Source organism: Oncorhynchus masou, chromosome 12 (assembly GCF_036934945.1).
Source record: "Oncorhynchus masou masou isolate Uvic2021 chromosome 12, UVic_Omas_1.1, whole genome shotgun sequence".
Classification (NCBI taxonomy): domain Eukaryota; kingdom Metazoa; phylum Chordata; class Actinopteri; order Salmoniformes; family Salmonidae; genus Oncorhynchus; species Oncorhynchus masou.
The window spans coordinates 90070727-90084625 of record NC_088223.1 but is presented as its reverse complement, the minus strand read 5'-3'; the positions used below and the strand labels follow the sequence as shown (position 1 = coordinate 90084625).

The following is a 13899-nucleotide window of genomic DNA, read 5'->3' as shown; positions in this document are numbered from 1 at the left end:
TAAAGGTAAAAGAAAAAATCTCCTAAATTGAGAGCATTGTTTGAGGTCTGTTGACATTTGAAGGCAATAAATAGCAGTTGAATCATTGAGCCGGAAGGGCATTGTTTGAGATCTGTTGACAGGATTTGAAGGCAATTAAATAGCAGTTGAATCATTGAGCTGGAGAGTGGACACAAGGCAGAAAACCATCACATTAGTTTTATGCTTTAAGATGTCTCAGTGCAGTCTGGAGTCAGTGTTGGAGTCGAGCCAGCTGTTACTCAGTCAGGACTCCTCTGCAGAATCACTCTGTAGGAGAGGAAACAAACCCGGGCCAAGTTCAAATGGGACTCTTTAAAAAACACGCCATATCTCCCGTTGTGTGGTTCAAAAGGACTACGGGGGTGGGGGTGGGGGGTGTATATTACAGTGTGCACACCAGGCAAAAACTGTGTCAGATGTTAAAAATGTATTGAACTCCTCTTAATCGATTCCCCACCAATAGTTAAACATGCTTATGTGGTTCACCAATGTGTTTCTTCTGGGCCATGTTTGAATACATTCATCCTCCCCTTCTATTGGCTGAACCCAGACTGATAGTTGTCCACTGATCCAATCATGTCAGATCAGACTGTAGTTCAGGAAGGGAGGGAAAGAGGATGTTTGTTTTCCAACACAGACCAGAGGAGCCACACCAGTCAACACAAACCTTGAGACTGAGCTGATCCAGGCAGCTGCTGTAGAGGCTAAGTCTCTGACAGTGGTGCCTCGTGATGCACTAGAACCTCTTCTGAATGCTTCTGTGTGGCCAAGAAGACATCAATGACATGCTACACCACAACATATGTGTGTGTGTGTGTGTGTGTGTGTGTGTGTGTGTGTGTGTGTGTGTGTGTGTGTGTGTGTGTGTGTGTGTGTGTGTGTATATGTGTGTGTATATGTGTGTGTGTGTATGTGTATGTGTGTATGTGTGTGTGTATGTGTGTGTGTGTGTGTATGTGTGTATGTGTGTATGTGTATGTGTATGTGTGTATGTGTATGTGTATATGTGTATGTGTGTGTATATGTGTGTATGTGTATGTGTGTATGTGTGTATGTGTATGTGTGTATGTGTATGTGTGTATGTGTATGTGTATGTGTGTATGTGTGTGTATGTGTATGTGTATGTGTGTGTGTGTGTGTGTGTGTGTGTGTGTGTGTGTGTGTGTGTGTGTGTGTGTGTATGTGTGTATGTGTATGTGTATGTGTATGTGTATGTGTATGTGTGTGTGTGTGTATGTGTGTGTGTGTGTGTGTGTGTATATGTGTGTATGTGTGTATGTGTGTGTGTATGTGTATGTGTGTATGTGTATATGTGTGTGTATATGTATGTGTGTGTGTGTGTGTTGGCCTTTCACCCCACTTTAACCACAAACAGTACCGGTTTATGAAGGTATTAACTGGTGTATGACACAGACACACTCCACCTTGATACTTCTTTTTCAGACGTGAACTCATCCAAAGGTTCGGAAGACAGACTCAGACTTTTATCGATCCATTTTCTATCCGACCACCTTCTGTTTCACTTGTCTGAAACCAGTATTACGCTCTCAACTAATGTATTTTAAACATATTTACTTTTGTAAGAGTTGAGTTTGAGTGTATGAAATAAAGTTGAAGTAAATCATATTACAAACTATTGTTTATCCTATATTTAACCAGATTTGTAAAACACATTGAGATGTACATGTCTTGTTCTAGTGATCTAAAAAGGATATCTTCTTTACGCTTTAACAACAGAGCGTCAGTTGGAGTTTGAATTTGCTCCAAAGGCGTGCTCGCTAAAAACTAGGAGGAAAATAAACACTGCTTTGAATATTATCTGGATAGTCCCCAATAGATGGTTTATAGATGTTCAAATGGGTCAACTAACTAACCTAACTTCAACCTCCCCAGATTCATGTCCCAATATCCCAGCTCATTTAACCCTAGACTCAACCCTAACCCAGAACTCCATCATCATGTCCTCATCCCGATTCAACCCTAGCCTCAACCACAACCCAGAACTCCATCTTCATGTCCTCATCCCGATTCAACCCTAGCCTCAACCACAACCCTAACCCTAGCTTCATGTACATATTCATATCCCAATTCAACTCTAACCCTCAACCACCATCCTAACCCTAGCTTCATGTTAAACAGCCATCACTCGACGGCTACCACCCGGCTACTCAACCCTGCACCTTAGAGACTGCTGCCCTGTATACATAGACATGGAATCACTGGCCACTTTAATAATGGAACACTAGTCATTTTTAATGTTTACATACTGCTTTACTCATCTCATATGTATATACTGTATTCTATTCTACTGTATTAAGTCAATGCCACTCCGACATTGCTAATCCTAATATTTATATATTCCTTAATTCCATTATTTTACTTTCAAGATGTTCAAAGGTTCATAGATGACCAGCATGGTGACATAACAATAAGCACAGTAGTTTGTTGACAGGAGAAATACTCCAGATATAACAGACTGACCCCAACCCCCGACACATAAACGGCTGCAGCATAAATACTGGAGGCTGAGACAGTCACTTTAATAATGTTTATATACTATAATTTACTCATCTCATATGTATATACTGGATTCTATTCTACTGTATTTACTAACTAGTCATTTTAATAATGTTTACATACTGCTACTCATCCCATATGTATATACTGTATTCTATTCTACTGTATTTACTAACTTAAGTCATTTTAATAATGTTTACATACTGCTTTACTCATCTCATATGTATATACTGTATTCTATTCTACTGTATTTACTAACTAGTCATTTTAATAATGTTTATATACTGCTTTACTCATCTCATATGTATACTGTATTCTATTCTACTGTATTTACTAACTAGTCATTTTAATAATGTTTATATACTGCTTTACTCATCTCATATGTATATACTGTATTCTATTCTACTGTATTTACTAACTAGTCATTTTAATAATGTTTATATACTGCGTTACTCATCTCATATGTATATACTGTATTCTATTCTACAGTATTTAATAACTAGTCATTTTAATAATATTTACATACTGCTTTACTCATCTCATATGTATATCCTGTATTCTATTCTACTGTATTTACTAACTAGTCATTTTAATAATGTTTATATACTGCTTTACTCATCTCATATGTATATACTGTATTCTATTCTACTGTATTTATAACTAGTCATTTTAATAATGTTTATATACTGCTTTACTCATCTGTATGTATATACTGTATTCTATTCTACTGTATTTACTAACTAGTCATTTACAATAATGTTTATATACTGCTTTACTCATCTCATATGTATATACTGTATTCTATTCTACTGTATTTACTAACTAGTCATTTTAATAATGTTTATATACTGCTTTACTCATCTCATATGTATATATATTCTATTCTACTGTATTTACTAACTAGTCATTTTAATGTTTATATACTGCTTTACTCATCTATGTATATACTGTATTCTATTCTACTGTATTTACTAACTAGTCATTTTAATAATGTTTATATACTGCTTTACTCATCTCATATGTATATACTGTATTCTATTATACTGTATTATAGTCAATGCCACTCTGACATTGCCCATCCTAATATTTATATATTTCATAATTCCATTATTTTACTTTTATATTTGTATGTATTGTTGTGAAATGTTAGAGCTAGCTAGAGCTATGAACTGTTGGAGCTCGGAACACAAGCATTTCGCTACCCCCGCAATAACATCTGCTAAATATGTGTATGTGACCAATAACATCTGCCAACCATGTGTATGTGACCAATAACATCTGCTAACCATGTGTATGTGACCAATAACATCTGCTAACTGTGTGTATGTGACCAATAACATCTGCCAACCATGTGTATGTGACCAATACCATCTGTTAAGTGTGTTTATGTGACAAATAACATCTGCCAACCATGTGTATGTGACCAATAACCTCTGCTAACTGTGTGTATGTGACCAATAACATCTGCTAACTGTGTGTATGTGACCAATAACATCTGCTAACCGTGTGTATGTGACCAATAACATCTGCTAACCATGTGTATGTGACCAATAACATCTGTTAAATGTGACCAATAACATCTGCTAACCATGTGCATGTGACCAATAACATCTGTTAAATATGTGACCAATAACATCTGCTAACCATGTGCATGTGACCAATAACATCTGCTGTGCATGACCAATAACATCTGCTAACCCTGTGCATGTGACCAATAACATCTGCTAACCAAGTGCATGTGACCAATAACATCTGTTAAATATGTGACCAATAACATCTGCTAACCATGTGCATGTGACCAATAACATCTGCTAACCCCGTGCATGTGACCAATAACATCTGCTAACCCTGTGCATGTGACCAATAACATCTGCTAACCAAGTGCATGTGACCAATAACATCTGTTAAATATGTGACCAATAACATCTGCTAACCATGTGCATGTGACCAATAACATCTGTTAAATATGTGACCAATAACATCTGCTAACCATGTGTATGTGACCAATAACATTTGCTAACCATGTGAATGTGACCAATAACATCTGCTAACCCTGTGTATGTAACCAATAACATCTGCTAACCAAGTGTATGTGACCAATAACATGTGATGTCCACGTCCAAGTGGTTGCATAGCCACAGCGTTTCAGTTGACAGGGAGATTCTCAATTGGGTTAAAAAAGTCTGTCCTCCCCTCTACTCCTCCATCCTCCTCTCCTCTCCGAGCCAGAAAAGTGGTCACCAAATGTATCAAATCAAATCGAAGATTCACGTGCACAGGACACAGCAAGTGTGTAAGCGGCAACAGTGAAATGCTTATGTCGGAGAGTGTCAATACCTTAATGGTTGAAGGGAGTCTTCTTCTCTCCCCTTGAATCAGCTGTTGTATCAGTGGGAACTAGTTATATTTCTTTTTAACACTTTACACATGGGTTGTTCTTGAATTGCGTATGGCATTTTTTCTATATTTGTATGTATCTAAATGTATTTGGATATATCCTCCTTTCCAGATCAACTTATATGGCAGTTTAATGACTTTAAAGATGAACATTATGTTACCATTGTGCCACCAGTGGGAGAAGAAATTACCATGGACGGTAACACCAATGACACATTTTTTTGGAGTCATTTTGTATTTTCTTAAATGAAGGCCACAGATGCTCAAAATCTAAGGTCACCATTTACAAATAATTTACTAAAGTGATATGATTAATCATTTCTGCTCACAATTTAATTTCCTTCATTTTAAATTGAGTAACACCATTGACACCGGTATTTAGATACAACAAATGATCAATTAAATCCTCAAATTTATGACATCCCAAGAGGATGTGAACACTTCCACACAATCAGACAGCATTTCAATGACAAAAGGAGGCTCAGGGAAGTAAATGGTCGGCATATAGATTTTTAGTTATTTTCATGAAATAAACACAATTATTTATTAATTTAAAAATGGAATTGTTAAAATACGTTTTTTAATAGAATTGTATTATTGTTCTATACAATATATTAAATACTTTTGTTTACTTTTCTCGCATTCAAGATATCTCTAAATTCGAAAAACATGTCACCACAACCCTACTGGTGTCACTGCTGGGACATGCAAATTTACCTTAAACAATGCATAAAACAGTTTCATTATTGATACACAGTTCAATATAAACAAAAATATGTATGATGCATAACTGTTTATGAATTATAAATAGTTGTTCTTGCATGCAAAAGATGCAAATGCCACCACAATTCAACTATGACCCACATGTATTTCGGAATTCGTCCTCTGTAAACGTCATTTGCCTAATGACGCGCTAGTGGAGGAGTGTCATTTCATACAAGTGCATTTGTATCCATGGTTTCCTCTCCTCGCCTCCTCTGCTCTCCTCCTTTCATTTGACCTTTTTCAAAAGGAGGAATCGAGCCAATCCGATTGAGATTTCCCCATAGTTTGCTAGTAGTTTGAGCATGTATAGATCATCTATTAGTGACCATGAAATCGTTGTTTTTTATTTTCAGGGGAGTCTACTGAGACCAGGGTCTCATGTTCAATGGTGTCCTGAGGACAACAAATTCAACACAAACCTTCCGATTAAAAAAATGGATATAAACTACAAGTTACAATAATAAAAAATAATAAAAAACACCACAATGCATTTTTTACATTTGACCAAAACAATTGTAATTCTCATTTAACAAATTCAACATTGGACTCCCAAACTGCTCTAGTGGGACCAGGGAATCAAGACACAGGGAGTTCTGTAGGTTATTTCAAACATTGGGGGCCATTAAAAACTAAGGCAGATTTATCTAATTCGGGTGGAGACCTAAGGAACCTCAAGCATTAACCAATCCTGTGAAGGGGTTTGGTATCTCAGGTTTTATACTTCAACAGTGAAGTTAGGTAGGTCGGAGGCTTGTGTAGTAGAGCTTTGTAAACGAAAAGGGAATAGTGATGTGATGCCGGTCACATTCTGTTAAAGGACCCCAAAGTACACACATCCCTGGGTTGCTCCTCTTTTCAGTTCGCTGCAGCTAGCGACTGGAACGAGCTGCAACAAACACTCAAACTGGACAGTTTTATCTTCATTCAAAGACTCAATCATGGACACTCTTACTGACAGTTGTGGCTGCTTGCGTGATGTATTGTTGTCTCTACCTTCTTGCCCTTTGTGTTGTTGTCTGTTCCCAATAATGTTTGTACCCTGTGTTGTGCTGCTACCATGTTGTGTTGCTACCATGTTATTACCATGTTGTGTTGCTACCATGTTGTGTCATGCTGTGTTGCCATGTTGTTGTCATGCTGTGTTGCTACTATGTTATTATGTTGCTGCCATGTTGTGGTGCTACCATGTTGTTGTCATGTTGTGGTGCTACCATTCTGTGTTGTCATGTGTTGCTGCCTTGCTATGTTGTTATCTTAGGTCTCTCTTTATGTAGTGTTGTGTCGTCTCTTGTCGTGGTGTGTATTTTGGTCCCATATTTATATTTTATTTTGAATCCCAGCCCGGTCCCCACAGGTGGCCTTTCGGTATTCATTGTAAATAAGAATTTGTTCTTAACTGACTTGCCTCGTTAAATAAAAGGTTCATATGAAATAAATACAAATCCACGGGGCTTAAATGAGGACCAGTCAACCTTTTTGATACAGGATGCAGTGGCACGTATTAGAAATGAAGTGGGATACAGTATCCTTCCCAAAGGAGGAGCAAATTACTATTATTATGTATTTCTTAGAGAGACAACACATGAACTGTTGGGTAAATTATCATGTGTACTGTTGAGGATCTGTCTGCCCAGTTTTCTGCACAACTAATTATTTTTTTCTTTTAATGCCTCTTTGCTGCCACCTGGTGTTTAAACTGGATGTTACGCAGCAGTTTGATGTAAACTCACCTTCTCCATCGTTTCAGTGACCTTGAATTTCATGTTGTTGTAGAATTCCCTCTTGGGTAGTAGATACAGGAGAATCAGATCACATACTACAGTTGCCTTTGGAAACAGCACAAGTAGAGCACAATTTGAGCCTGAGAAATATTATATAAATGTAATTCTGTGATCACAACTACCTCCATTACATTGTTTAATAGATAAACATATTTGTTTAGTCTATTTCTATACAAGCTGTTTAAGAGATATACAGTAGACTACTGGAGATTCTGTAAGTTTTGCAGTATCAGATAAGATATATATTATTAGATAGGATGTGTAATATTCAGGATGTGTAGTATTAGATAGGATGTGTAGTATTAGACATGATATATATTATTAGATAGGATGTGTTGTATTAGACAGGATGTGTAGTATTAGATAGGATGTGTAGTATAGATAGGATGTGTAGTATTAGACAGGATGTGTAGTATTAGATAGGATAGCATTAGACATGTATTATTATTAGGATGTGTAGTATTAGACAGGATGTGTAGTATTAGATAGGATGTGTAGTATTAGACATGATATATATTATTAGATAGGATGTGTAGTATTAGACAGGATGTGTTGTATTAGACAGGATGTGTAGTATTAGATAGGATGTGTAGTATTAGACATGATATATATTATTAGATAGGATGTGTTGTATTAGACAGGATGTGTAGTATTAGACAGGATGTGTAGTATTAGACAGGATGTGTAGTATTAGACAGGATGTGTAGTATTAGACAGGATGTGTTGTATTAGACAGGATGTGTAGTATTAGACAGGATGTGTAGTATTAGACAGGATGTGTAGTATTAGACAGGATGTGTAGTATTAGACAGGATGTGTTGTATTAGACAGGATGTGTAGTATTAGACAGGATGTGTAGTATTAGATAGGATGTGTAGTATTAGACAGGATGTGTAGTATTAGACAGGATGTGTAGTATTAGACAGGATGTGTATTAGACAGGATGTTGTAGTATTAGATAGGATGTGTAGTATTAGACAGGATGTGTAGTATTAGACAGGATGTGTAGTATTAGACAGGATGTGTAGTATTAGACAGGATGTGTTGTATTAGACAGGATGTGTAGTATTAGACAGGATGTGTAGTATTAGACAGGATGTGTAGTATTAGACAGGATGTGTAGTATTAGACAGGATGTGTTGTATTAGACAGGAGGTGTAGTATTAGACAGGACAGGATGTGCAGTATTAGATAGGATGTGTATTATTAGATAGGATGTGTAGTATTAGATAGGATGTGTAGTATTAGACATGATATATATTATTAGATAGGATGTGTAGTATTAGATAGGATGTGTAGTATTAGACATGATATATATTTACATTTACATTTACATTTAAGTCATTTAGCAGACGCTCTTATCCAGAGCGACTTACAAATTGGTGAATTCACCTTCTGACATCCAGTGGAACAGCCACTTTACAATAGTATTAGATAGGATGTGTAGTATTAAACAGGATATGTTGTATTAGACAGGATGTGTAGTATTAGACAGGATGTGTAGTATTAGACAGGATGTGTAGTATTAGACAGGATGTGTAGTATTAGACAGGAGGTGTAGTATGACAGGATGTGTAGTATTAGACAGGAAGTGTAGTATTTAATGGAATGTGTAGTATTTGACAGGATGTGTAAATTAGACAGGAAGTGTAGTATTGAAAATACCACTCCAAAGATTCCAACACCAGATCCTATAGCTGTTAATGTTGGAATGATATCAAATTTTCTGGCCTGGAAAATAACAATAACATCAACAATCTTTAAACTTTTTAAATCTACAGTCGTAAGGGAGGAATTCAAAAATACTGTCTGGAATTTTACAAGGATCGCAATCATGAACTTCATGAACTTACCACTGAACGAACAATGATGTCAAATCGAATCCCAAATACTTTCAGAAGCGTCCTTTTCTCCTGCTTGTCCTCCATATAGTGCTTTGCATACCTAAAGCACAACATTTAGACACACTTTTCAGCCTCTAGGCTCATTTTCAGATCTCTCTCCTGCTTGTCCTCCATATAGTGCTTTGCATACCTAAAGCACAACATTTAGACACACTTTTCAGCCTCTAGGCTCGTCTTCAGATCTCTTCTGCTTTTCACATGACCCCAGCCATGCAACTAAGAAGAGTGAGCTGTATAATGAATAGTGTTACTTCCTTAGTCGCATGGTTAGCACGACCCCCAATGGTTAGCACGACCCCCAATGGTTAGCACGACCTCCAATGGTTAGCACGACCTCCAATGGTTAGCACGACCCCCAATGGTTAGCACGACCCCCAATGGTTAGCACGACCCCAATGGTTAACACGACCCCCATGGCTAACACGACCCCAATGGCTAACACGACCCCCATGGCTAACACGACCCCCATGGCTAACACAACCCCCAATGGCTAACACGACCCCCATGGCTAACACGACCCCCATGGCTAACACGACCCCCATGGCTAACACGACTCCCATGGCTAACACGACCACCAATGGCTAACACGACCCCAATGGCTAACACGACCCCCATGGCTAACACGACCCCCATGGCTAACACGACCCCCATGGCTAACACGACCCCAATGGCTAACACGACCCCCATGGCTAACACGACCCCCATGGCTAACACGACCCCCAATGGCTAACACGACCCCAATGGCTAACACGACCCCAATGGCTAACACGACCCCCATGGCTAACACGACCCCAATGGCTAACACGACCCCAATGGCTAACACGACCCCCAATGGCTAACACGACCCAATGGCTAACACGACCCCCATGGCTAACACGACCCCCATGGCTAACACGACCCCCATGGCTAACACGACTCCCATGGCTAACACGACCCCAATGGCTAACACGAGCCCCATGGCTAACACGACCCCATGGCTAACACGACCCCCATGGCTAACACGACCCCAATGGCTAACACGACCCCCATGGCTAACACGACCCCCATGGCTAACACGACCCCCAATGGCTAACAACATAACACGACCCCAATGGCTAACACGACCCCAATGGCTAACACGACCCCCATGGCTAACACGACCCCCAATGGCTAACATGACCCCAATGGCTAACACGACCCCCAATGGCTAACACGACCCCAATGGCACCTTTCTCAGTGTTTTTATTTCATTTATTTGGAATCTTAGCTCAGAAAAGGCTTTTCAATTTACAATAAGAAAGTGGCCCTTACAAGAACAACCAACACCATACCTCGTTACCAATAACCAACATCATACCTCTTTACCAATAACACCACCATCATACCTCGTTGCCAATAACACCATCATCATCATACAAGAATGATCAATAAATACTTTGTTAATGATTTATTGAGACAGGAAATGTAGAAGAGAATGAGACAGGAGATTGCGAGTCAGAAGGGCAGTAAGTTGGACTTCAAAACCCATGCTGACTCTGGTACACATTTGTGCCAGGGTCTGCAGCACGAACCACAAGACAATGATGCTTTATTTACCTGAAGTTGTATCCCACAGATGCTCTGGCCGTGTCTGCCTCGTCGGGTTTCCATAGAGACCGTGGAAGGAGTAGATCGGTTTACAGTCTGACTGGTCATGGTCCAGGTTACAGGTCCAGTCAATGATGATACCAATCGCCCCACCCTGTCAGATCAATCAATACATCTAGTCAATGATGTTACCACTAACCCCAAACAGCACGATACTATCAACAACAATACATCCAGTCAATGATGTTACCACTAACCCAAAACAGCACGATACTATCAACAACAATACATCTAGTCAATGATGTTACCACTAACCCCAAACTGCACGATACCATCAATACATCCAGTCAATGATGTTACCACTAACCCCAAACTGCACGATACCATCAATACATCCTGTCAATGATGTTACCACTAACCCCAAACAGCACGATACTTTCAATACATCCAGTCAATGATGTTACCACTAACCCCAAACAGCACGATACTATCAATACATCCAGTCAATGAGGGTACCACTAATCCCCAAACACCACGATAATATCAACAACAATACATCCAGTCAATGATGTTACCACTAACCCAAAACAGCACGATACATCAATACATCCAGTCAATGATGTTACCACTAACCCCAAACAGCACGATAATATCAACAACAATACATCCAGTCAATGATGTTACCACTAACCCCAAACAGCACGATACTATCAACACATCCAGTCAATGATGTTACCACTATACCCAAACAGCACGATAATATCAACAACAATACATCCAGTCAATGATGTTACCACTAACCCCAAACAGCACGATACTATCAATACATCCAGTCAATGATGTTACCACTATACCCAAACAGCACGATAATATCAACAACAATACATCCAGTCAATGATGTTACCACTAACCCAAACAGCCCGATACCATCAACAACAATACATCCAGTCAATGATGTTACCACTAACCCCAAACAGCACGATACCATCAACAACAATACATCCAGTCAATGATGTTACCACTAACCCCAAACTGCACGATACCATCAACAACAATACATCCAGTCAATGATGTTACCACTAACCCCAAACAGCACGATACCATCAACAACAATACATCCAGTCAATGATGTTACCACTAACCCCAAACAGCACGATACCATCAACAACAATACATCCAGTCAATGATGTTACCACTAACCCCAAACAGCACGATACTATCAATACATCCAGTCAATGTTGTTACCACTAACCCCAAACAGCACGATACTATCAATCCATCCAGTCAATGATGTTACCACTAACCCCAAACAGCACGATACTATCAATCCATCCAGTCAATGATGTTACCACTAACCCCAAACAGCACGATACTATCAACAACAATCCATCCAGTCAATGAGGGTACCACTAACCCCAAACAGCACGATAAAATCAACAACAATCCATCCAGTCAATGAGGGTACCACTAACCCCAAACAGCACGATACTATCAATACATCCAGTCAATGATGTTACCACTATCCCCAAACAGCACGATACCATCAACAACAATACATCCAGTCAATGATGTTACCACTAACCCCAAACAGCACGATACTATCAACAACATAAGCAATCAACGGAGGAATCAATAACACCAGTGTCTTCAAACACTTTTCAAATCAGTTGCAATTTGAGTGTTCTACTAAGATTTCACTCAGAAATTACATTTGACAGAGCATACCTCGTTACCCATAACACCATCATTACACATTGTTACCAATCACACCCGCTTCATACCTCGTTACTAATGACACCATATCATGTCACCAATAACACCATCATCATACCTCGTTACCAATAACACCACCATCATACCTTGTTACCAATAACACCACCATCATACCTCACCTCCATCATACCTTGTTACCAATAACACCACCATCATACCTCACCTCCATCATACCTCGTTACCAATAACACCACCATCATACCTCACCTCTATCATACCTCGTTACCAATAACACCATCATCATACCTCACCTCCATCATACCTCGTTACCAATAACAACATCATCAAACCTCACCTCCAAAATACCTCGTTACCAATAACACCAACACCATACCTCGTTACCAATAACACCACCACCATCATACCTCGTTACCAATAACCAACACCATACCTCGTTACCAATAACACCAACACCATACCTCGTTACTAATAACACCTTCATCATACCTCGTTACCAATAAAACCAACATCATACCTCGTTACCAATAACACCACCATCATACCTCGTTACCAATAACACCAACATCATACCTCACCTCCATCATACCTCGTTACCAATAACACCAACATCATACCTCGTTACCAATAACACCAACATCATACCTCACCTCCATCATACCTCGTTACTAATAACACCAACATCATACCTCGTTACCAATAACACCAACATCATACCCGTTACAATAACACCACCATCATACTCGTTACCAATAACACCACCATCATACCGTTACCTATAACACTAACACCATACCTCGTTACCAATAAAACCAACATCATACTCGTTACCAATAACACCACCATCATACCTCGTTACCAATAACACCAACATCATACCTCACCTCCATCATACCTGCTACCAATAACACCACCATCATACCTAGGTTACCAATAACACCAACATCATACCTCACCTCCATCATACCTCGCTACCAATAACACCAACATCATACCTCGTTACCAATAACACCAACATCATACCACCTCCATCATACTCGCTACTAATAACACCAACATCATACCTCGTTACCAATAACACAAACATCATACCTCGTTACCAATAACACCACCATCATACTCGTTACCAATAACACCACCATCATACCTCGTTACCAATAACACCAACACCATACCTCGTTACCAATAACACCAACACCATACTGCGTTACCAATAA

The 13899-nt window shown here is 39.0% G+C and overlaps 1 protein-coding gene across 1 annotated transcript; it reads right to left on the bottom strand.

Annotated features, from left to right (window-relative positions):
• Positions 1-5574: 5574 nt before the first annotated feature.
• On the bottom strand, positions 5575-11004 carry LOC135551037 (P2X purinoceptor 1-like). The gene is made up of 5 exons (XM_064982413.1): positions 10961-11004; positions 9335-9425; positions 9147-9212; positions 7431-7526; positions 5575-6093 (listed from the first exon to the last, which is right to left on the bottom strand). The coding sequence occupies exons 2-5, from the start codon at positions 9407-9409 to the stop codon at positions 6019-6021; spliced, it is 312 nt and encodes a 103-aa protein (XP_064838485.1). The 5' UTR covers positions 9410-9425; positions 10961-11004; the 3' UTR covers positions 5575-6018.
• Between the last annotated feature and the right edge of the window lie 2895 nt (positions 11005-13899).